Below are 24,956 nucleotides of genomic sequence, written 5' to 3' on the forward strand. Positions count from 1 at the left end.
AAGGTTCTTGAATGAGGCAATGCAAAATTGGCTGGGCTTGAACCCAACTATTTGTTGAATGACTATGCCTCATTGTCGTTTTGGCTCAAGTTTGAATGTGGTTGCTTTTAGCTTCTCTAGCTTGATTATGTTACCTTTTCATTTAGCAATGATGATTTTTCATTGTAATACCTACTTATACCCTTCGATGTGGTAGGATCATTCAGTAGACCATGTATTTGAATGGTCCCACAAATTAATGACTTCATATCAATTTAACTGAATGATAAGCTTATTATTAAATCCAAAATGTGAATCTGACAAAAAATAAAAATACAAAGAGGTAGTATGATTGCAGCCTGTGGTCTTTCTGTACAACAGTTTTGAGTACACTCCCTCTGTAATTCTCAATAACATGTTGCTGCAAAATTCTTTAATTTTCTAGGAACAGAGATTTACACTGCTTCACTGTATCATCAGGGCTTGTAACTGAAAAAGAGACACAAATAATAAGAATTACACACAATGAATACATAATAAATATCCCATACAAATTTTTTTACCCTACATCGAGTTCATAATTTTAGCTGGTTTATTTAAGAAAAAGTTATTTTAAAATTAAGTAAAAAAGCTATAATTATTATTTTGAGATTTAATAGAAAAAAAAGCTGCACTTACAGTTTCTTGAATAAGTTAAAAACAATTTTTTTTATTCTGACTTCTTTTTTTAAATCCTATCTCAACAATTCAGGATATTGAGAAGTATTTTTTTTATAAAAAACTCTTTTTATTTACTAAAATAAATATGAAACAAATTGGCTCTTAATTTACCTATATCTATCTATATAGATAGATATCCTTAGATATTCCATTAGCATATATTAGTATATATTGGATATTCGGAAAAAAAAAATTAAGAACCATAATTCAAATTATGTATGATATTTATGTTTACGACGTATTAAAGAAATCAAAATCGAAATGTTACCCCATACCACCGAAACCACGATTATTCTTCTAGCACATACGATAATACAAATTAAAGCAACCAACTAACCTGTGTGCCCAATAGTCCTTTCAGATTCGTAGATTTCATGGTCATTTCCACCCTGCACCGTGAAAATAAGAAAAAAAAATTATAGGAAATTAATCAATGCTGCTGCCTATTACCCTATCAACGCTTATGGAAGCTAAAAATCTAGCAGTGGAAACCAGCAAGTTTTTATAATAAGAGATGTTTTTCAATAAACAAAATCTAAAAGCACTCCATTGTTCTGAATAATTTGAAAAATTCAAAATTTGGAACAAGGACTCATGCCATTATGTCAGCATCTATAAAACTGAATTAAATTTCCAATTACTTGCTTGTCTCAAAAACATTTGCCAGGATTTTCATAAAAATAAGTGACATTGGTGATCAGACAAAAGTGAGTGCTAACAAATGAAGACCACATAAAATACAAGAACTAGCATATGTATGCAGGGAGGCAGAAAATGTGTAAGATGTTGATTTGATATGCCAAAAATGTACTCCATGATAAACTTATGGACTTACCTTGTAAGTTTTGTCACCAAAGAAGTGAATTTCATTGAAACCATCAAGGTATCTCAGGCAGTATGTTTTGTCCCAACCTTGAGGGAAAACCTGGGGAGTATATTTAAATTAAGATCTGTTGACTTATCACCAAAAATAAAATCACTACATCATGCCATGAAAATTATTACTTACATCAAAACTTATCTGTCCTCCAATGGAGAATGTCAAGTTAAGATGAGCAAACTTCTCACGAAGTACAGAAACCATTTTTGGGCGTATGTTGTGAACCTGAGAACTTAAATTGCAAACTTTTAGGGTAAAGTTATACACCTAACATTTCAATATGGATAGTGAAAATTCTAGAGAATATGATAAAAACCAAAATACATAACCTTGTCATATTTCTCAAACTCATCTCTTTCTTCTTGGCTACAGTTTCGGCCAATAGGTGACACATTCAGCATCCCACTACGGAACTCCATAAATGTTCCCCTAAAAATATTGTTATATCAATTAGTAACCAACAGTTTCATATAACATCATAACAAATCTAGAAAAAAAAAATATTAACCTCTGAATCCCACTAACCTCTTAATGGGGATGTCCAAATCAGCAATATAATGAAGTGTAAAGTTAATAAACTCCTGCGGAACATCATCAATTCTGTCATTATTAAAAGGAATTTATTGATATAAAATGCCTTCTTTATATGCCCACAATTTTATTGAATTTCACAAGTAGTTAACAAAAGTATAATCTCCTTTATTCACATGTCTTCTGAGCTTACATGAAATGAATTCACAAATAAGCTTGATTTTTCTGGTCAATTTTTGGTTATGGTAGGCATAGAATGCAATGGGATGAGAATATGTAGCAACCCAAAACAATGTCATGATGTAGTTAGCATGCACTTCAGCCTCAAATAAGTAGGATAAATTGAATAGGAATGGAAATAAGGCCTTACCTTGAGCTTTTCTTCACCAAGGAATGACTTCAAGCTCTAAAAAGAGGGCAATTCACAACTAGTCATGATATATTAGAGAGAAAAAAATATTACATTGCTAAACGAGTGAGAGAGCGTGTGTAGGGGATGACTTGTGCTAAAGAAAAAGTTTATCAGTTCAACTTTCAATAGGTGTTAATGGCTATAATTCCCTTTACAAACTTTCAAGCGAATCCTGCCTAGGGTAGCTTTGCTATTCTTAGCCGGTCCCAAGTCCGGATAAAAGGAGAGGGTTGTGTTAGGCTTTCGACAGCCAACGTTAAACTTTGTCGAATCTCTATGACATGGATCAATTACGTAATAATGTGAATGCTAGGTCGTTGCCCGGAAGCAACGCGTTGTATGGCTCGAGTACAGTGTCAAAAGAGCAAGGGCCACTGCATCGCCGCCCGGATGTAGTGAAAAGTAAGCAAGGGTTCCCACATTTTCGTGAACGGGTGTGGCTAAAGAAGCTAGTTCATGACAGGAGGATTCGCTTTGGTACATGGAATATAGACACACTTACTGGAAAATCTATGGAAATAGTGGATGTTATGGTGAGGAGGAAGATCAATTTTATGTGCCTACAAGAAACTAAGTGGACAGGTGAAAAAGCGAAAGAATTAGACAACTCGGGATTTAAGCTGTGGTATACGGGAAAAATCAGATCAAGAAATGGGGTAGGGATTATTGTGGACAAGGAGTGGAAGAAGGATGTCGTGGATGTAAGAAGAGTAGGAGATCGTATCATAGTCTTAAAATTGGTAGTGAGACAGGACACCTTTAATGTTATTAGTGGGTACGCACCTCAGGTTGGGTTAGCAGAACACTTTAAGGTAAAATTTTGGGAGGATCTAGAAGGGGTACTTCAGGATATACCCCAAGGAGAGAAAGTTTTCCTAGGAGGGGATCTCAATGGACATGTAGGTAGCGTGGCTAGAGGTTTTGAGGGGGTGCATGGGGGTTTTGGCCTAGGGGAGATGAATGGGGAGGGTAAATCCATCTTGGAGTTTTCGGAGGCTTTGGATCTTTCTATAGCCAATACATGGTTTAAGAAAAGAGAGGAACATCTTATCACTTACAAAAGTGGAGGGACATGTTCTCAGATAGATTTCTTCCTTATCAGGAAGTCTGATAGGAAGTATTGCTTGAACTGTAAAGTTATTCCGGAAGAGAGCTTGACTACCCAACATAGAGTTTTGGTTATGGATGTAAGAATTAGAGATAGGGCAAAGAGAAGAAGTCCTCTGGTAGCACCAAGGATCAAATGGTGGCACTTGAAGGGTGAGAAACAAGGAATCTTCCAACAAAAGATATGGGAGGGTTGGTGTGGACAATCACAAGGAAGTGCAAATGATATGTGGGACAAGATGTCCCAAGAGATTATTAAAGTGGCTAAAGAGACGTTGGGTGAATCTAGAGGTTTTGGACCTAGGGGTAAAGAATCGTGGTGGTGGAATGAAAATGTTCAGAGCAAAGTTAGAGTAAAAAAGGAGTGTTTCAAGGAATGGTCTAGGTGTAGAAATTCTGAAACTTGGGATAAGTATAAGATAGCTAGAAATGAAACCAAAAAGGCGGTGAGTGAGGCAAGAGCCCAAGCTTTTGACGGACTATACCAAGCTCTAGGAACCAGGGACGGAGAAAGATCTATATATAGGCTTGCTAAGGGTAGAGAGAGGAAGACTAGAGATTTGGATCAAGTAAAGTGTGTTAAGGATGAAGAAGGCAAAGTCTTAGTGCATGAAAAAGATATCAAGGAAAGGTGGAAGGCGTATTTCCACAACTTATTTAATGATGGATATGGATATGACTCTAGCAGTCTAGACACAAGAGAAGAGGACCGGAACTATAAGTACTATCGTCGGATTCAGAAACAGGAAGTAAAGGAAGCGTTGAAAAGAATGAGTAATGGTAAGGCGGTGGGGCCAGACAACATACCTATTGAAGTGTGGAAAACTCTTGGAGATAGAGGTCTTGAGTGGCTCACCGAACTCTTTAACGAAATTATGAGGTCAAAACGCATGTCGGAGGAATGGAGGAGAAGCATGTTAATGCCAATCTATAAGAACAAGGGGGATATACAAAATTGTGCAAATTATAGGGGAATCAAGCTCATGAGTCATACCATGAAATTATGGGAAAGAGTGACCGAACGGAGATTAAGAAAGGAGACTCAAGTTACTGAGAATCAATTTGGTTTCATGCCGGGAAGGTCGACCATGAAAGCGATTTATTTATTACGGCGGGTGATGGAGCAATATCGCATGGCCCAACAAGACTTGCACTTGATTTTTATTGACTTGGAGAAAGCGTATGATAGAGTGCCTAGAGAGATTTTGTGGAAAGCTCTAGAGAAGAAAGGGGTTAGGGTTGCATATATTCGAGCTATCCAAGATATGTATGATAGGGTATCGACTAGTGTTAGGACACAGGGTGGAGAGTCAGACGATTTTCCCATCACAATTGGTTTACATCAAGGGTCAACCCTTAGCCCCTACCTTTTTACCTTAATTCTGGATGTCCTCACGGAACAAATCCAAGAGATAGCGCCGAGATGCATGCTTTTTGCAGATGACATAGTCCTCCTTGGAGAGTCGAGGGAGGAGTTGAATGAGAGGTTGGAAACTTGGAGACGAGCTCTAGAAACACATGGCTTTCGCCTAAGCAGAAGCAAATCGGAGTATATGGAATGTAAGTTCAACAAAAGAAGGAGGGTTTCTAACTCAGAGGTGAAAATAAGAGACCATATTATCCCTCAAGTCACACGGTTTAAATATCTTGGGTCTGTAATACAGGATGATGGGGAAATTGAAGGGGATGTGAATCATCGCATTCAAGCAGGATGGATGAAATGGAGAAAAGCATCGGGGGTGTTATGTGATGCAAAGGTACCGATCAAGCTAAAGGGAAAGTTTTATCGGACTGCGGTAAGACCGGCGATTTTGTACGGAACAGAATGTTGGACGGTCAAGAGCCAACATGAAAATAAAGTAGGTGTAGCGGAGATGAGGATGTTGCGGTGGATGTGTGGTAAGACTCGACAGGATAAAATTAGAAACGAAGCTATTAGAGAGAGGGTTGGAGTAGCGCCTATTGTAGAGAAGATGGTGGAAAATAGACTTAGGTGGTTTGGGCATGTAGAGAGAAGACCGGTAGACTCTGTAGTGAGGAGAGTAGACCAGATGGAGAGAAGACAAACAATTCGAGGCAGAGGAAGACCCAAAAAGACTATAAGAGAGGTTATAAAAAAGGATCTCGAAATTAATGGTTTAGATAGAAGTATGGTACTTGATAGAACATTATGGCGGAAGTTGATCCATGTAGCCGACCCCACCTAGTGGGATAAGGCGTTGTTGTTGTTGTTGTTGTTGTTGTCTGCTTTGCTTACAAGTCACAACATGGTGACACTAGTTGTGTTCTGTTTAATAACTCAAATGGAGCAGCCAAAACCTATAAAAATACATGTCTGGTCATGGGAATTTGCTTCTTTCAGGGATTGAGTTTTTTGGGTTGTACCTGAGTTCCAATGAGCTTTCCTTCCTTGTGAGCCACAAGACCATTCTCAGAAAATACGTAATCATACTCATTGGTAACTGCAATAAAAAAATAGGGGCAATCAAAAGATAAATCCTTTTGTTTCTTTCTTTGTTTTCTTCTTTAATGTTGATAACTCATCCACAAATCAGATAATGTAAGAAGAAGAAAGCAGATAATGTAAAGAAAAACTTGGTAGCAATTATTATAAGTTTATATAAGCACACATAATTCCATACTTCAACCATTTTTGGAAATCAGAACACAAGAATAAGAAAAGAATAAATACATGATGGAATTAATTATGTAATGAAAAGAAACACTAAAATCAATTTTCTCAAAGTGGTTTCCTGCTTGTTTTTAACATTACAGCATCTCAAAGTAATGAAAAGAAACCTATAGCTAACCTGTGCTGCCAAGTTGCTCTGATATCTTTATAAGGTCAGAACCCCCAACAACTCCAACCGTTACAACCTGTACCCAGACATCACAAAATTCAACAACAACAAAAACCAAAGAATATCAGCACAGATTTACGCATGGCAAAGTAGATGTTGAACAAAAGCACCAAGAAATGAAATACACTTTATGTTCAAAAAATTTCCAAATCACACACACCTTTCGTAGTTCTTGCATGAATGTCAACATTTCCGGTGTGACCACCTAGTATTCAAGTAGGAAACAATAAGTAGAGGTCATGCAAGACTAAACAATCAGAAAGAACAAATCCATATTTTCTAGTTTCGTTTAGCAAAGGGGAACAATAGCATATGATGATTAGTGAAATTATGAATAATCTCAGGTGGCATACAGATAACAGATCTGTCTTAGAACTATATCAAATTGCAGCATGCATATATTTTTCAGCTATGATTGTGTGTAAGCAAGGTTTTAAATTGCGGTTGCAGTTTCATTGCAATCCTTGATATTGTGGTAAATTGCAAACAAATGCGGCTGATGCAGCCACGGGAACCCCAAAAACTTGTCACCATGGCCAAAATTGCGGTTGCGGATAAGTATTTAAAATGTAACAAAACAACCACACAGATGGTCATGGAGAGTGTCATTAGCTGCAGAAGAAACAGATACCTTCCTGGGAGCTGTAAGAGTCCCGTCAACATCAAACAAAGCAATTAAACCCGGTCTCCTGGCAGCCATTATAGCTCACTCTTATCCACAAAAACCTGCAAAATTTTAAACCATTATTTTATCAAACTTCAAACCTTCAAATAAGCTCTATTTTATTCAATTCCCAAAAGGCACATACCTCAAATTACAGAACAAGTCCATACTTTATTAAAAAAAATGAAATTGAAAGAGTTCAATTAACATAATCCAAAATTAGATGACACCCTTTAGCAAATACACCATCCAAGTTGTTTTGCAATGCTTATTCATCAGAACAAATAAATAAAATTGGGGAAAATGTGAGATTTTTGTAACTGAAACTGATGCAAATGCAGAAGTGGAATTGAAAGGTGAGAACTTGCCTGAGAGGAGGGTGGAAGTGGAAGAAGGGGACAGAGCTTGAAGCAGATCTCGAAAGGGGTTTATATATAAGAATTGGTTGAGATCTGCGAGGGAAATAGACAGAGGAAGAAACTGTGTGGGACCAGCAAGTTGGAGAAACTTGTGTCTCGTAACATTCAAAATTTCCAAAGTGAAGCTTCAACAACAAATTCATCACTCAAATTCAAGTCGATGCTGTTTACTTTTCTGTCATGAATAAGATAAGGGTCAGTTATCTTTTAAACTGAAAAAAAATGATGAAAATAAATTTTTTAAAAGATAAAAGATTAAATTAAAAATAAATAAATAAAAGATTAAATTGAAAAAAAAAAGATGAAATAGGTCATTTGAAAAAAAATAATTAAAGTAATTTTTTAAAAGATAAAAAATTAAATCTAGTAAAAAAATTAAGATAAAAAATCAAACAACTCATTTGAAAAAACAAATTATTTGCAAGTTATTGATTTTTTTATCAAATAATTTATTTAATATTTTATCTTATATTTTTTTGTTAAATAAAAATATTAACCGATAAAAACTGTCATAATAATAAAATAAAAATATAAGTGATTTTTTTTCCCTTTATCTTCTTTCTCTTTTCTCACTTCTCCCTTCTACCTTCTCCTACCTCATTTTTTCATCTTCATCTTCAACTCAACAAACAAAAATCACAGCACCACTATGAATCCATGAACCTTAACCTCAAATCACGATACCCATGAAACGGGCGCCAGAAGGAAGAAATATGTGATTCGTACGTAAAACGCAACCTGAACCAAACACAAACAAAGGGGTTTCCGTTCATTCTAATAATGTTTTTCATATGTAGTTTTCAATCTAAATCATCTTCCTCACAATGAGCTTTGTAGGAGAAATCCCTTTTTACAAATTTTCCCTTTCAGGGTTTTATTCATTTGAAAATTTTACTTTCAGGGTTTCGTTTATTTCAAAATTTTCACTTTTAGGATTTTAATAATTTATTTGAATATAACTTGACAGGATCTTAGGTGCTATCAAGCTTGATTTGTTGCCCTTTGTGGATTCAAGTGAGGGTTGCATTGCATTGTCGTTTTGTTACGAATGTGCCCAAGTGGAATCATTTGGTCGTTGGGGGAGATATGGGGAGTAGTGAAAAATGGACACTAAAAAAATAAGAAGTTTAACTGTCCATTTTTTCGGAAGAAGGACAAGGAAGAAAAAGAGAGAAAAAATATTACATTTTATGTAATGATTTTTAGTCTTAATATATATTTTTATTTCATTAACAGTGTTAAATCTAAATCGACAAAAAAATTATGTCGATTTTCTTTTTAAATATAAAATATTAAAATGATTTAAAAAAAACAAATAATCAAATTGAATCTAATGTCATTTAATATTTTTTGCAATCCATATCAAAGTTTTACGCTTTTTGAAGTGCATTCTTTGCTTCATGGGATTTTTTCCCTCTTGTCAAATAATAATAGATAAATAATTATTTTTAAATGGATAAAGCGTTGAACAAATTTATCTTTAAAAGATGAAAATCTAAATTTTAATTTTCGAAAGTGAAAAAAAATATGACAAATCCATCTATTTGTTAATTTTCGTCCATCACCGTTAATGAAGGAGCTTACATAGAGACGAAAATGTCACAAAAATTATTGTCAGCATGGTTGTTGAATAGATTGGATCAAAATTTTAATAAATAACCATTGGAGCAAAATGTCAGTCATTTTTTCATTTGACCAAAATGTCAATATTTTTTTTTACTAAGATGTCAGTACAACGCTTTCATTAAATCAAAATGTCAGTATGTTATCATTGGACTAAAATGTCATTAATTTTTCATTGGACCAAATTGTAAGTAATTTTTTTGGGATCAAAATATCATTATGTTTCCATTTGATTAATTTGTTAGATCCAAAATTTAATTTAATTTATTTAAGGATAAAATATAATTTAATCTTCATCTTTTTTCCCCTTTTTTTTATCATCGCAACCATAACATTACAATAAACATTAAAAAAAAGGAAGTAAACATAAGTTAGAACAAATATAATATTGATTAATAAGCATGATCTGTCAATTATGAAATTTCTGATGTGACAGTACTTTACTCAAAATACGAGACTCAAACAAAAATGTAAAATCATTAAGTTAATCCTTACAAAAAATGAGACTTAACTTATTTTTGTTATTACCTAATGTTGTCGCAATAAATATTTTCCAAAGTAAACATTCTACCAATGTATAAGAATAAACATTGTAACAGTGCATCAATCATTACAAATTTATCCAAATTATAACAATTAGTGAGAATCTACTATAAACAAAAGACAAGTATATCTCATATTTTACTTCTCCGAATGTTGGCAGCAGGGCAACCCTAGTGTGGATATGAAGCTCTTGTAATTTGGTTGGTTTATCCTATGAGATAGTACATCTAGGAAGATCATTTGAATTGGTGCTGAAAGCCTAATTGGAGGTGGTCTAAACATAATTGATAGCGGAGGAGGTATAAAGCTTGTTTCCTACAACAATTATAAATAATGACTAGTTATGCATAACATAATTTAACAATAATTAATCAGTTATATGTAAAAGTCACTCACAACACTAAGAGTTGGAGCACTTTCAACATTAGGAGTTGAAGTACTTTCAAAATTAGCTAGAGGTTGTTCAACTTCTGGAATAGATTGAGAGCAATTAATCTCATCCTACAAATATGTAACATCTAACATAAATAACTTGTAAGCAATAATAAAAATAATTAATTAAATTTTAAAAAATATGTTACCGATGTTGTTGTGGTTGCATTTGAGTTACAATGTTTATTAAAGTAATTATATTTATCAATCAATATTATGTTTATTATTATGTTTGTTCTAACTTATGTTTATTTTCTTATTTTTTGAAGTGTTTAGTGTAAGTTATGCTTGCAACGATAAAAAAAGGAAAATAAGATGAAGATTAAATTATATTTTATCCTTAAATGAAACAAAATTTGTGGTCTGATAAATTAGTCCAATGAAAACGTATTGACATTTTGGTAAAAAAAAAACTAACATTTTGGTCCAATAAAAAATTATTGACATTTTTAGTCTAATGATAACTTATTGACATTTTGGTCCAATGGATACGTACTAACATCTTGGTCAAAAAAATTACTAACATTTTGATCTAATGGTAAATTACTCACATTTTGGTCCAATGGTAATATATTGACTTTTTGGTCCAATTTATTCAGAGTCATGGTGACAATCATCTTTGTGATATTTTCGTACCTTTGTATCACATAGCTTCTTTCATTAACAATAACAAATCAAAGTTAACAGATGAATGAATTTGTCGCACTTTTCATGAATTGAAATTTAAATTTTTATCTTTCAAGAACGAATTTGTCAACGCTCTAAAAATTCAGAAACAAAAATGACTATTTACCCATAATAATTCAAATCTTGAGAGAATTCTTTGAAAGGAAAGTTGGGCATAAGTTGTTGGATTATTTTTGGCTAATTATTGAGATAAAATTTTAAAATTTTTGGAACTCTGTTCCGGAAAAGTATTTCGAATATTTTAATAACCATTGCGAAGGGCAAAAAAAAAAAAACAGATGAGGAAAGAGCTTGCTCTTCTCCTAAAGGGCATCCTGCCACAGATAATTTAATTAGAGTTAAACCTTAATTTATTTGGCAAATAATTAAGGTTAGGGAAAGTTGTTTATGTACCATTTGGATGGATTTTCAAAAGTTGGGTTTGACGTGCCTTAGGCCGAAGGGTAATTTGGAGGGATAAAGTGAGTAATGAGTAGTTGCACCTTAACAAGCCCTTTTGGCTTTAAGTTGGAAGGCAACTTCTTAGCAACTTCACTTCACTGTCTTGCTTCACACTAATTCTCTCTTTTGCCCATTTTCCTCACAATAATGGACAAAGTTTGTGTTGTCAAATTGGAGATTCTACATGTGTTGTGATTTGCAATTACAACTCTAAACTTGTGAAATCAAACAACTCTTTGTTGTTTTTATGTAAAATCTTTATCCTAATTTGACATATAGATGTAGATTTGATATGACAAACAAACATGTGAAATTTTTGTAGACATATAGTTTATTTCAATTTGTAATTACAATTGTCATAAATGTGTTAAATTGAATCAATTGTTTGTTGTTTCCATGTAAAAGCTTTTGAAGTGATTTGACACATAAATGTAAATCGAATATGACAATCAGACACATGGATAAACTTGTGAAGTTTATGCATATATATAGTGTGATTAGATTCACAATTACAAGTGGCATAAATATGTTAAACTAAAACAACTTTTTATTACTTTCACATAAAAACTTTAGATTATTTGATACACAAATGTGAATCTTAGGTGACATTCTAACCACGGAGATAAATTTGTGGAGCTTCCATAGACTCAATGATAAATTTATAAAAATTTAACTAATATAAAATAATATTAAAAACTTATTAATAACATATACCATAATACTCTTAACATAACAATAATTTAATATTTTGACTCATAGCAAAGCAAAGTAGTAAACCACAAGAATAATGTGTGCTAGTATTTTGATAGTAAATAAGATCAAACTATATAATTGACCAAATCAAATATAAATTCATGAAAACATGAATTCTTCAATTGAAATCATTTAAAAAAGGAGTTAATTATTACTGTGGGACAAAAAATACATCTGATTTCAAATTTGCTTAATTATTACTGTGGGACAAAAAATACATCTGATTTCAAATTTGCTGACTCATTTCTTAACTTAGGAGTTCATAAGTTTAATAGTTTAATAGAGTATATCTAGAAAACATTTAATAGTGAGTTACCTCAATTTCTCTACCTAATCATAAACTCATAAGAATCTACAAGTTAACTTGACAATTTGGCAACAATGGTAATGGTTATTCATATTGCTCATCATGGAAACAAAATATTTTGAGCTAAAGTTACGGCTCTTGATTCCTGTTAAAAGGCCAACATTTGGCAAGTGTTAGCTGGCATTTGAGGATTTTCAGTTCCTTCATCCATTGGTTAGAGTCATAAATAACTAGGGTATGGCAATTTGTTAAAGAAAGAGAAGTACTAACAATCCAGCTTTAGATATTAATACGCATACAGATAGGTAAGCCATTTATTAGCTTCTAGTAAAGATATTCAAGTCTTTCATAAACTGATTCCGATTTTAACAAACAGATATCCTTAAATCTAAAATTAGATTTCTCAAATTAGAAATGTCATCTTAATATCTGTAAATCACTGTTGGGGACAAACCTCACCTCTTAAGCAACTGTTTAGTTCTACAAACTTTATGCTAAAAAAGAAAGCGTGTTGGAGACCTCACAACACCTCACAACAACAACAACAACAACAACAACGCCTTATCCCACTAGGTGGGGTCGGCTACATGGATCAACTTCCGCCATAATGTTCTATCAAGTACCATACTTCTATCTAAACCATTAATTTCGAGATCCTTTTTGATAACCTCTCTTATAGTCTTTTTGGGTCTTCCTCTGCCTCGAATTGTTTGTCTTCTCTCCATCTGGTCTACTCTCCTCACTACAGAGTCTACCGGTCTTCTCTCTACATGCCCAAACCACCTAAGTCTATTTTCCACCATCTTCTCTACAATAGGCGCTACTCCAACCCTCTCTCTAATAGCTTCGTTTCTAATTTTATCCTGTCGAGTCTTACCACACATCCACCGCAACATCCTCATCTCCGCTACACCTACTTTATTCTCATGTTGGCTCTTGACCGCCCAACATTCTGTTCCGTACAAAATCGCCGGTCTTACCGCAGTCCGATAAAACTTTCCCTTTAGCTTGATCGGTACCTTTGCATCACATAACACCCCCGATGCTTTTCTCCATTTCATCCATCCTGCTTGAATGCGATGATTCACATCCCCTTCAATTTCTCCATCATCCTGTATTACAGACCCAAGATATTTAAACCGTGTGACTTGAGGGATAATATGGTCTCCTATTTTCACCTCTGAGTTAGAAACCCTCCTTCTTTTGTTGAACTTACATTCCATATACTCCGATTTGCTTCTGCTTAGGCGAAAGCCATGTGTTTCTAGAGCTCGTCTCCAAGTTTCCAACCTCTCATTCAACCTCACAACACCTCACATCGATTAATAATAATATGAGCAAAATAAAGTATATAACAAGGGGACAACCCTCATCTCTTAAGCAAACTTTTAGGATTAAGTTAGGTTTAATTTCAAATTCTAAGAGTGGGTATATATTGTACTTAGGAAACTAATGTCAGGTTGTGCCCATCATCATCATTATAAGCGCTACAATGATAACTCTTATCACTAACACTTGAATTTTGGCAAACTAAAGCTGCAGATAACACATTACAGAAAACCATTCCCAAAGTAGATCAACTGATCAAGAATGTTCTAAGCATTCAATCAAAATTACCTGAAATTAATGCTTTATAGTGAAAACTGCCTTTACTTTCAGCTTTCAGGTTAGAAGATGAAGGAAATATTCTATATGGCTTGGAATACATACACAGCAGCAGCAGCTAAAGCATCACGGTCAACATATGCTCCATGAATTCCTGCATTATTCACCTAAACAAAATACGGGCATTAATCATCATTCATTCCAATTTCCAAATAGGTGTGTTTTGTAATGGGAAGAATAATGAATTATGGAAGAGAGGACACAGCATAACAGTAAAATCCAACCAATCTAAGATTTGGTACCAGACATAATTAAAAAAACTAAATGGCATGTTCAAGCTAACTAAAAGTGTCAATATGAACATGGATGAAAGACAACGAACTTTCAAAAAAGAGGATTTGGACCCTCAGCTGTTCTTAAACAACATAGATGATCCTATTGGGGAAAACTGGAAAAGAAAAGACACAATTTTTGTCATGCAAGAAATATGGATTCCATTCACGTTATAAAAACTACAACTTTTGGACTATAACCTATTTCTCCTTCATGGAATGGCTCTGTGAGGATGGTGGTGGCGTGGTGCGCCAATGATTTTAAAAATTAATGCTTACGATTGTGATAAAATATAAGTACATGTGTATATCTGTTACAATTTCAACAGTTGATTTTCAAATCAATGGCTTTAACTGTACTTCATTCTCTAAAGTAAACTAACTCACTGTTGGAGAGTCAAATCCCTAGTTCGCAATAGCAGTTTATTTTATATAATAATAATTTAGTAATTTTTATCTTTTTATCAGTGTACAATGACAACAACAAGGTTTATAACTAGGATCTTCTGCAAATGATCAAAATTCTCCACCATTAAACCGATCTTATTGTATATAATAATCTTTATCTTGTGAATGTGATAGTGTACTCTTTCTAAGCTTTCTAACAGTAACCTGGACCAGGATAACATTAAGATATGTGTGTCCCTGGTGCTTTGCTGGTATCAACAAAAAGAAAAGATGTAGAAACATAACATAATAAGAGGCAAAAAACTTAATCATACCAAGATATCAAGTTTTCCAAACTGGGTTTTGATGAAATTTGCAAGGGATTCAATGCTTTTAGGGTCAGTCACATCAAGCTGATGAAACACCACTTGATCATCAGACACACCAAACTCTTTCAGCTTTTCAACAGCTTCAAGTCCCCTTTTCTCATCCCTTGCTGTTAGCACCACTGTGATGCCACTAGAAACCAATTGCTTGCATATTCCAAATCCTATCCCTTTGTTTGCTCCTGTGACTACTGCATTCCTGTAACATAAATAAACCAATCCATGACAATTATGAATGAAAAAAGAAGCACTTAAAAGCCTTTTGATTTTATTGTTGATTAAAATTTGTGGACCATATAATGTGTGTGGATGATGGAAAGTGTAACTTATTGTTGCTGATGCCATTCTTTATACAAGAAAAATTCGTAACCTTTTGGAAATCAGATGCCAGTTTTAAGAAGTGAGTTTACCAGCTGTTTTATCAGATCAGTTAATATATAAACTTTTCAATGTTCTAGACTTCGGGATAGGGAATACTTCTCAACTTTGATTTTCAGCATCAGAAACAAAAGTAATATTTGGTTTAGTGATTTATTTCTAAGAAATGAATTTGTTTATTTTTGAAAATAATAATTGTTTTCTTTACTTGATTGCAAATAAATTTTCGGCATGTTAAAGTTATTTGTGGTGAAATCCATTGTTTTTTATCCGGTGAATACATTAAAGTTATTTCATAAAATTGGTAAATTATTAATAAAATTTTAGTATTGGATTCTTGTGAATAAATATCAGACACTAGAATTGGCTTAGATTTCATAAACACGCACAGATTTATTATCATTAGTCCTCATAAACTAGAGCAGTGGCCAGTTCTACAGGGCTGTGTTACGTCATTGGCAAATATACCACCTAGCTTTGATTTTTCGCTTAGCTTATTTTTAAGTTTGTTTAAAAAGTTTAAGTTTGATCTCTTAAAATATTTTTATTAGACCAAATCAGTCTTTTCTTAGTTTGATACATTAAGAAGCTAATTTTAATTGACGTGATAACACTCATATGATGATGTATCTCTTAATGTGCCCTGTATAATAAATTTGACTAAGTTAATAAGATAAACTGGTAGAGAAAATAATTTAATCAAAAAGAGGTAATTTGAGAGAATAAAGTGAAATTTTTTAAATTTAGAAATCAAAACCAAAACTAAAAAAGGAAATGATAATTGAACAATTTGACATTTTCAAAATTGTAGTGGTGAATTAACAGCATCTATAGTAGCTTTAAGGCCATCACAAATTCTCAATGCCATATGCTAAATCAAACACATTATAAATTGATATCACATCTATTAGAGTAATGGTATGTGGACCACACTTTCTACTTTAAATATCACATTAGTAATATTATTTTTCTTTATTTCAAAAAATCACATCACATTACATTATCTATTATGCACATAATAATATAAAATGACTACTAAAAATGATAATAAAATTCAAAGCAGAGAAGTTGGCCTTGATTCATTCCATTTTCGGGAGTGTATTGAAGAAAGCTGTGTACAAAAGAAGACAAAGAAGAAGCCAAAAGGCACAGAACTTTTATTCCTCACATGCCACAAACTTGCTAGCAGAAACAGAACCTACATAAATTTGGTGTAGAAAATAGTCTTATTATATATATATAGAGATATAGATATAGATATAGATATAGATAGATAGAATTTAATGTTTTCATAACTAGCTACTTAATCAGAATTTTTAGCTAAAGAAATGGATATTCAATTATCAAAAGGGTATTACTTCACCCTGATGAAAGAAACAGCCAGAAGGACCACCATTTGGCAACAGTGCCAACAATACAGGAGTTTCAGCCCCTTCATCAATGCTTAATTGTCCAGTGTTGTTGTTCATATCAGTCTTGACAAAGCCAGGGCACACAGAGTTTATGTGAAAACGAGGGTATTTCTTGGCCATAATCCTTGTGTATGCATTCAAAGCTGCTTTTGACATTGTATAAGCAGAAGCAAAAGCTGGCCAACCTTTGATCTCCAATGACCCCTCTTTGAAATCTTTCTGAAACTCTTCAAGTACCCCATCTATTTTTTCTCTTGTAAGATTTTCAATGTCACTCAACATTGTTCTAGCCCACTCATTTGGTATATTCTGAAGCAGTCAAAGAAAAAAAAAAACCCATCTTAACATGTTCTATCACACGTGTCACTTTACAACTTACATTCTATTTATTTAAGCAATAAAACAATTTTAAATATAAAATAATAAATCACTTTACATCTTAATTATCGGCTAAATCACTTTACACTTTTTATTATCGGCTAAGTCACTGTTCACTTGTTATTTCACTTAATTATACATTTTTATTTGAAGGAAAAAGAAATAATATCTTAGCTACAATTTCTTATCTTAGATAAAATCAAGGTTAAGTTAGTTGTTTAGTCTTTTAAAGAAATAACATCTTAGTTACAATTTCTTATCTTAGATAAAATCAAGGTTAAGTTAGTTGTTTAATCTTTTAATTTATTATTTAGGTTCAATTTGAATCTTTAATTTTTTTTTTGTCTCTTAATTTTTAAAATAAATTTTTTATTCAATTTGATATTCTAATTTTTAAAACTGATTTATTTTTTGAGAAATATACATTTTGTGACGATTTAAAAATACTTAGTGATGATTTTGAATTAACATAAAATGTGATTTTTAACCATTTAGATTGAATGATCAATTTTTTTTAAAAAAATAGAAGATCAAATTAAATCTAAAATATAAATTAAAGGACTAAAAAACTAATTTAACATAAAATCATCGACAAATTATTATAAAAAATAGAAACCAATTTCTTATCTTAGATAAAATCATTGATAGATTAATATAAGGTTAAATTACTTATTTGGTTCCTATAGTTTCACAATTTTTATCTTTTTTATCTTTATAGTTTGAAAATAATTTTTTTAGTCCCTATAGTTTATATTTTAATTCTCTTTTAGTCCCTATAATTTTGAAAGTGATTTTTTTAGTCCTTATAATTTATATTTTAATTATTTTTAGTTCCTATAATTTGAAAGTGATCTTTTTAGTCCTATACTTTATATTTTAATTTCATTTTAGTTCTTACCATTAAAATATGAGTAATATTATCAACTAGAATTAACTACAAAAATATTAGCAAGTAATTGATAACTAATTTATCATAAGATAATTTGTAATAAAAAAAATAATTGATAATTTATAACTAATTTGTAAACTAATAATTTTTATATTTTTTAATAAGAACTAAAAGGTAATTAAACTAAAAATATCACTTTCAAACAACAGAGACTAAAAGAGAATTAAAATACAAACTATAAGGACTAAAAAGAATACTTTTAACCTACATGAACTAAAAGAGAATTAAAATATAAGTTAAAAACTACAAAAATCACAACTAAAAAATAAGAATCGTGAAATTATAGAAAGAAAATAAGTAATTTAAACTTATTATAAAAAATAGAAATTAGAACTATCCTCTCGGTTATTTATGTAATAAAGATATGCATCAAATGATTATGTGAATTGCCGAGGTAAAATTTCAATTTTGACGGAAGAACCATCAATGACACTATATTAGTAATAATATAATATTAATAGAATAAATTTATTTTATACCTTGAAGAGCCCTGCTCTGGAGGAGATATTTACAATTCTTGGAGAAGTGGATAGCTGGAGAAGGGGAAGTAGGGCTTCAGTTACCCTTTTCACACCATAGAAGTTTGTTTCCACACATTGTTCAGCTAACTCATAAGTTTCATATCCTACTTCATTCCAATCAATTTGTTCGCCGTTTCTCTACAAGAAATATGGTATTAATTACTAGTTAGTCCTCCATTACATCATATAGAACTCTCTCTAACAGATGATATGGAATACATAGCTCAATAAACAAGGAAATGAATAGAGAACTTATTGATTTTGAATTAATGACAAGAGTGATGTAAATCTAGCTAGCTAACTCACCAATATATACTTGACTTTAGAATTCTATAGCTTGATGCAGAATAGTGGATAAATTAAAAATATAGATTTTTTTAATTAAGAAAAAAAAAGAAGCAAACCAACCTTTCTAAGGAAAGCATCAGCATCTAATAATTTGCCTCCAGTAACAGCTGCATTATTTACCTGCATCAATATTAAAATGATTAAACTTTTCCAGATTTTGTCCTGTGGTCAGGACAATCCATGTTCGTCCATATCTAATTTCATCATTTCTTGGAGCTAGATGAAAAAAAAAGCATTAAACTGTAGCCTAATCTCAGGAGTATAATTATTATTTTATGAATAATGATACATGAATCATGTTTTATTTTAAACACTTAATCAATATCTCTTATTTTTCTCTATCTCTCTTTTCATCGCATCATAATCTCTATCATATCTATATTTGTCTTTCTCTCTCTGAGTGTTAGGATAGTATTTGGAATATTTATCAAATAATTTCCTTATTTTATTTTTTGGTTTTCATTGTATCCTCGATCACCCTATAGGTAAAAGATTAATTTCTTGGGAATTCAGTTAGGTGCCCAAAGTAGTGTCCTACTGTCCTTTCATCATGTTATTTTCCACATGTGAATTTTGGGATTGAACTCAGAAGCACATGCTTAGTAAAGTCCCATCCACTGATACCAAAGCTGCAACACATTGTTATACAGTATACTAGTACATAGGGATATGCCCTGTTGAATAACAATACACAAGTTTATACATCCAAGTTATCAATATTCAATGATCATATTTGTATAATTAAACTCTAACAAGGTGTAATGAAAGAGTTTAATTTTGATACATTATCATTGTAAAATGAAATTTAACATTTCTGCCCCACACATGTTATTATATCATTTAATAAATTTGACAACACATCAAGTTAATTCAATACTATATAATGTAGTGTAGTAGTACATTCTTATATAACAATGAAAAATAGTTTTATACTAATAATGCTTCAAATTTAATTTACAAAGAAAAATAAGAAATTATGATTCATACCAAGATATCAAGTTTCCCGAATTCGGTTTTGATGAAATCAGCTAAGGCAGAAACACTAGCAGGGTCATCCACATCAAGCTGATGAAAAACCAGAAGGTCCGAGAGACCAAACTCTTTCAATTTTTCAACAGCTTTGAAGCCATTCTTCTCATCTCTAGCTGTTAGCACCACCACAATCCCACTTGAAGCCAATTTCTTACACATCCCAAAACCAATCCCTTTATTTGCTCCTGTCACAACAGCATACCTGAAAGATAGCTCAGAAGTAATAAACTATGTGATTAAAAAGTCTATTCAGTTATTACAAACAAAGACCTTAGTTGAACAAAAAGTGAACCTTTTTGCTTCTTCCCCCATTATACAACTAGGAAGGTGATAACTGATAATTGTCTTCAGACTTAGAGTGATATCTATTATCAGCTTGTCCCTTTAATGCATCACAATGAGGAGCCTTTCCTATAAATAAGGAGAGCTCCAACTTTGGCCTTCTTTCTTTGTTCAAAACATGAATTAAGAAATATGCACAACAATTGGATGTGTTGTTAATTACAATGTATCATGTTATGTTTTACAAATTGCACAACTGGAATCAATTGCCGTCTTCATTAATCATAATTAAGGAAAGGTGGAAATGTGTTGTAAGAAAATCACAAATAAGAATTGCTCAAGGAAATTAGTACAATATAATTAATTAAGTATGAACACAGTCAGTGTAATCATCTTTACGAGGACATGTTGATCGATTTCCTTTTGGATTTGAATATTATAGACGGCAGTTGCAACTGATTCCCTTCCATAGCCATTGAAATTTGAACGGTTATATATATATATATATATATATATATTTTTTTTTTTTCTCTTTACCCTTCTCATGTCATGGAAGTAGTGGTTATAATTTCCAAATAAAATGTGGGTGATTGACTTTGAAAATTATTGAGTTGACTATGCAATACTTCATCTCTAGAGGGTTGTTATTTGCACACCATAATGGTTGAACTTTTTCTAGTTTGTGAAGATAAAGGTGAAGAGAATCTTTTTATATGTATTTTTATACGTGTTCATTGGACTGGATGGACTAATGAATCTTATAATCTAAATCCTACCAATTAAATTTACTTGAATTGAGTTACTTGATCCGTTTCTTAAAATATGAATCAAATCAAAATTTTATCTTTTATCAATTTGAACTAATCTTATTTTTTAAAATTTTATATTAATATATTTAAGACTCTGTCAATAAAATTTTTAAAAATATTTTAGATTAATATATTTTAGACTCTATTTTAGAATTTTCTTTCCTTTTTCATTTTCATTTTCTTATGATTTTATCTAGTGTTGCTAAGTGTCTTAAGTTTGCTGTTTTTATTATGTATTTATTATATTGTGGGTAAAATAATTAATTGTGTATTTTTTTTTTGTTTTATAGATAAATATCATTCTTGTTAATATATATGAAATAATATATACACCTGGTAATTAAAACCACACAATTATGATGCATGAGGAATCCAATTATTACAATAAGAATTTAAGGATTAAAATCACATATTTATAATTTCTAGTGATCCAATTAACATAATTTTTTGATGTAACTAATTAACACAATTAAAACTTAGGAAACTAAAATCCTACAATTATAAAAAAAAAACTGTCAATATTTGTATATGCATATTTTTGTTGATGTCCCTATCCCTACCTTATACTCTATTTAAATCAAATAGAAGGGAAGAGGTGGGTAGAAGATAAAAAAATATATATTTTATTAGATGAAAAACAAAAGAGATAGAAATAGAGAATCGGGACACAACATCAAATCACCATTAGACGTGAAAAGGAGGCGATAAAATTTGGTATATTTACTTGAAAATTGAACTGTTTAAATAAGAATTCTATTTTAAGTTTGGTTTACAACATTTTTTTTCGATGAAAGGTTTGATTTAGAACATAAAATATAATCTATCTGATTATCTGATTTCATCTAATGGTTATGATCTGATTTCATCTAATGAATTATGATTCCTTTCAAAAAAAAAAATCTAATGGTTATGTTTAATTTTAAATTCTTGACTGCGTTAGATTTTGGTCCAAAAGGAGGGTACAGTTTTTTTTTTTTTTTAAAAAAAACTAAAAATAATTTTTTTCATAGCAGAAAAAATAAAAGCAATTTTATATTTAAAAGTAATGTAATAAAAATTAAAAGTTTTATATTTTTTAACCAATATAAAAATTATAGTAGTATCCTTTATTCATTTTTTTTCACTTTCTTTTCACTTACATTATTACATAAGTGATGAGTTTTTTTTTTTCATTAATCTAAACAACATATATTTTTATTTTACTACTATTATTCTTTTATTTATGTCTTTTTATCTTTTTCTTATTTATATATCTTGCTGCTGTTTCACTCCGTTTCGTGCACATTGGTTGATTTTGAAACCCTAAAGTTTGGCCCTTTACACGTTTCTTGTCTTCTTATTATTTCCCCCATCTTTGTTTCGAGAAGCATTTGACGAAGAGAAAAGACAGTGAATTGCGGTTTCAATTCAACCCACTTCATCTCAGGTACGCCCTTCTAAACCAACCTTCAATTTTTTGCTCTCTCATTATCAAAACACAACACTGTTCCTTTTTTTTCTTTTTTTCCTTTTATATTGTATTCTTTTTGTGAATGTCGATTACGTAGCTTTTTCATGCACCCTTTGAGGTAAAATTATAGAGGATTGATTCTAAACTGGAATTGGAGAGGACTAATTGAATTTTTTATTTTTGAGAGAGAATTAACAACTTACTCACTTTTTTATTGTAGTTTTAACTCCCCATAAGGTGTTTGTGAAAATGCTGCAGTGAGGAGGAAACGTGGATACCTTACCTGTTTTTAATTGACCAAAGTTAATTTTGTTGTTCCTTGGAAGGTGTTTGAAGTTGAGATAAAATGAGTGGAACAGAGAAAGCAGGATCAGGAACCACGAAAACCCCTGCCGATTTTCTCAAATCCATTCGTGGGAGGCCGGTTGTTGTCAAGCTCAATTCTGGTGTTGATTACAGAGGTTCCTTTCTTTCATTTACCACATTTTCATCCTCCCTAGATATTCACAATAAGATGGTTTGCTAAATGTTGATGAAGACAATGTCCACTTGTTTTGGTTTGTTTTCTGTTACATATTTATGTTGGGTGGCTTTGGGTTTGCATGCTTGTACAGTGCTTTGTCTGAAAATCCTTTAAAATTGCACTGACATGTACACCGGACACGACATGGACACGGAGACACCTGTAATGTCCAAAATATTAGAACGTGGACACCTGTCGTACTCGTGTCGGTGTCGGTGTTAGGTGCGGGTGCGTGTCGGACACCCGGACACGGCAAGGGACTGGGGTGTCCGTGCTTCATAGTTAACCGGTATATGAGGGTGGCGGTGGTGATGCATTGATGTTTTAATGTTTGGTCTATATTTGCTTCTCACAGTTTTTTCTGCTTTGTTGAGGGAAAGTCTGATGATTTGGTTGATTGGATGAGAAAGAAAGTTGTTGATTTAGTCTACTGGTGATTGCTTTTGGATTTTGATCTCAAATATTGTTTTAATTTGGATTCCTAAGTAACCTGTATTTGAGCCCTGCCCAAAATTGTTGGAAAAATGAGGGCATATGCTTATCCTTTTTGATATATCAAATGCTGGGTGCTTCTTTTCATATAGACACTGTTTTTCACTCATGTTTTAAGATCATGATTATGACTTATGATATGTTTCTGATATTTCTTGTTTCTTAGAGTATTTGAAAAGGAATTGATTTCAGTTTATTACCCAATTCCATATTTGATAGTTTACATTGTGAATTTGCATATTGGTGCACTTGTCCACTGTAATAGTTGCATTTGTTATGTTATGCTTCTCTGTATGCATGAAGTAGGCTCACTCGTTTTGGCTAATCTTGCAGGTATACTTGCTTGTCTAGATGGCTATATGAATATTGCAATGGAGCAGACAGAGGAATACGTCAATGGACAATTGAAGAACAAGTATGGTGACGCTTTCATCCGAGGGAATAATGGTACTGATGTTTGAAATACAATGTTCTTTTTTATATATTTTGGAAAATTGAAATAATGTTCCCTATTGATATTTGATTGCAGAAATAATTGGAAATTTCTTTTATTTGATGCAGTTCTATACATTAGTACCTCAAAGAGGACTCTAGCAGAGGGGGCTTAGAAAGTATAGGAATCTGATTTTTTTGTTTTTGTTTGGAAGACGCTTATGAATTTTAAAAGCTTATTGGACTGCCATTATGTTGCAACTCTAGTCTATTGTAACTGATTTGCCCTGGTTATATTTTGAAGGTAAAGCGGTATGGCCAGTTTGTAAAATGCTTGTTGACATATTTTAGTAGAATATTCTATCCTGTTTTGGAAGTTCAAAATTGCAATAGAAACTGCTATTACTTTAGGGTCTGTTTGGTTCAAAGGAGGGGAGGGCTGGATGGATTTTGATTAGACATTATGTTTAGTTGAAAGGGGAATGGGAGGGTTTCTAATGGAGTGGAGGGGAGATAGCCATTTTCTTGTTTGGTTCACTAGGGGTAGGAGAGGTGTTTTAAAAACTAATTTACATTTTTGTATCCTTCTAATTTTAAATTTCAAAATATAAATACGGATAATTTAGTCATTACAGTTGAAATGTTTTAAACTCTCATCCCCTCCCCTCCAAATCTCCTAATATTAGAGGGGAGTAAAAATTAGATGAGGAATTTTGTTCCCCTAATATAATTTGTTGATTTTTATATAATAATTATCTTAAAAGTCATGACAATTATAAATTTTAATTGTTTAATAATGTAAAATTACTTTACATTTGGGGTGATAAAAGTGTAACTCACTGAATATGAAAAAATCCAAGCTTTTTGGATGGGTCCATTGG

General features: G+C 32.0%; 3 protein-coding genes across 4 annotated transcripts; 1 reads left to right on the forward strand and 2 right to left on the reverse strand.

Annotated features, from left to right (window-relative positions):
• Positions 1–243: 243 nt before the first annotated feature.
• On the reverse strand, positions 244–7,750 carry LOC114425242 (phosphomannomutase-like). The gene is made up of 12 exons (XM_028392079.1): positions 7,523–7,750; positions 7,122–7,216; positions 6,651–6,695; positions 6,440–6,506; positions 6,015–6,091; positions 2,481–2,516; positions 2,105–2,160; positions 1,909–2,008; positions 1,709–1,804; positions 1,535–1,624; positions 1,037–1,088; positions 244–468 (listed from the first exon to the last, which is right to left on the reverse strand). The coding sequence occupies exons 2-12, from the start codon at positions 7,188–7,190 to the stop codon at positions 413–415; spliced, it is 744 nt and encodes a 247-aa protein (XP_028247880.1). The 5' UTR covers positions 7,191–7,216; positions 7,523–7,750; the 3' UTR covers positions 244–412.
• An 8,866-nt stretch (positions 7,751–16,616) lies between these two features.
• On the reverse strand, positions 16,617–20,915 carry LOC114368552 ((+)-neomenthol dehydrogenase-like). Its single transcript, XM_028325774.1, has 5 exons — positions 20,907–20,915; positions 20,043–20,315; positions 19,116–19,175; positions 18,666–18,845; positions 16,617–17,168 (listed from the first exon to the last, which is right to left on the reverse strand). The coding sequence occupies exons 1-5, from the start codon at positions 20,913–20,915 to the stop codon at positions 16,791–16,793; spliced, it is 900 nt and encodes a 299-aa protein (XP_028181575.1). The 3' UTR covers positions 16,617–16,790.
• Positions 20,916–22,446: 1,531 nt separating this feature from the next.
• LOC114425243 (sm-like protein LSM6A) lies at positions 22,447–24,485 on the forward strand. 2 transcript variants are annotated; one of them, XM_028392081.1, is made up of 4 exons: positions 22,447–22,604; positions 22,849–23,089; positions 23,977–24,090; positions 24,205–24,485. In XM_028392081.1, exons 2-4 carry the CDS (start codon positions 22,975–22,977, stop codon positions 24,249–24,251), a joined length of 276 nt encoding a protein of 91 aa, XP_028247882.1. In that variant the 5' UTR covers positions 22,447–22,604; positions 22,849–22,974; the 3' UTR covers positions 24,252–24,485. The 2 variants fall into 2 exon arrangements, with proteins under 2 accessions (XP_028247882.1, XP_028247881.1); XM_028392080.1 differs by having other exon boundaries at positions 22,955–23,089.
• The last annotated feature ends 471 nt before the right edge of the window (positions 24,486–24,956 follow it).

The sequence above is a fragment of the Glycine soja genome, chromosome 9 (assembly GCF_004193775.1).
Source record: "Glycine soja cultivar W05 chromosome 9, ASM419377v2, whole genome shotgun sequence".
NCBI lineage: Eukaryota > Viridiplantae > Streptophyta > Magnoliopsida > Fabales > Fabaceae > Glycine > Glycine soja.

Coding starts and splice junctions, on each gene's coding strand:
- LOC114368552 (XM_028325774.1), bottom strand. Junction 19,176..20,042: donor TCGGGAAACTTGATATCTTG/GTATGAATCATA, acceptor ATATTGATGCAG/GTAAATAATGCAGCTGTTAC. Junction 18,846..19,115: donor CTGATGCTTTCCTTAGAAAG/GTTGGTTTGCTT, acceptor TATTTCTTGTAG/AGAAACGGCGAACAAATTGA.
- LOC114425242 (XM_028392079.1), bottom strand. CDS start 7,190: ATGGCTGCCAGGAGACCGGGTTTAATTGCTTTGTTTGATGTTGACGGG. Junction 6,507..6,650: donor TCATGCAAGAACTACGAAAG/GTGTGTGTGATT, acceptor GTCTGGGTACAG/GTTGTAACGGTTGGAGTTGT. Junction 469..1,036: donor AAGGACTATTGGGCACACAG/GTTAGTTGGTTG, acceptor TCTCTTTTTCAG/TTACAAGCCCTGATGATACA.
- LOC114425243 (XM_028392081.1), top strand. CDS start 22,975: ATGAGTGGAACAGAGAAAGCAGGATCAGGAACCACGAAAACCCCTGCC. Junction 23,090..23,976: donor TTCTGGTGTTGATTACAGAG/GTTCCTTTCTTT, acceptor CTAATCTTGCAG/GTATACTTGCTTGTCTAGAT. Junction 24,091..24,204: donor TTTCATCCGAGGGAATAATG/GTACTGATGTTT, acceptor TATTTGATGCAG/TTCTATACATTAGTACCTCA.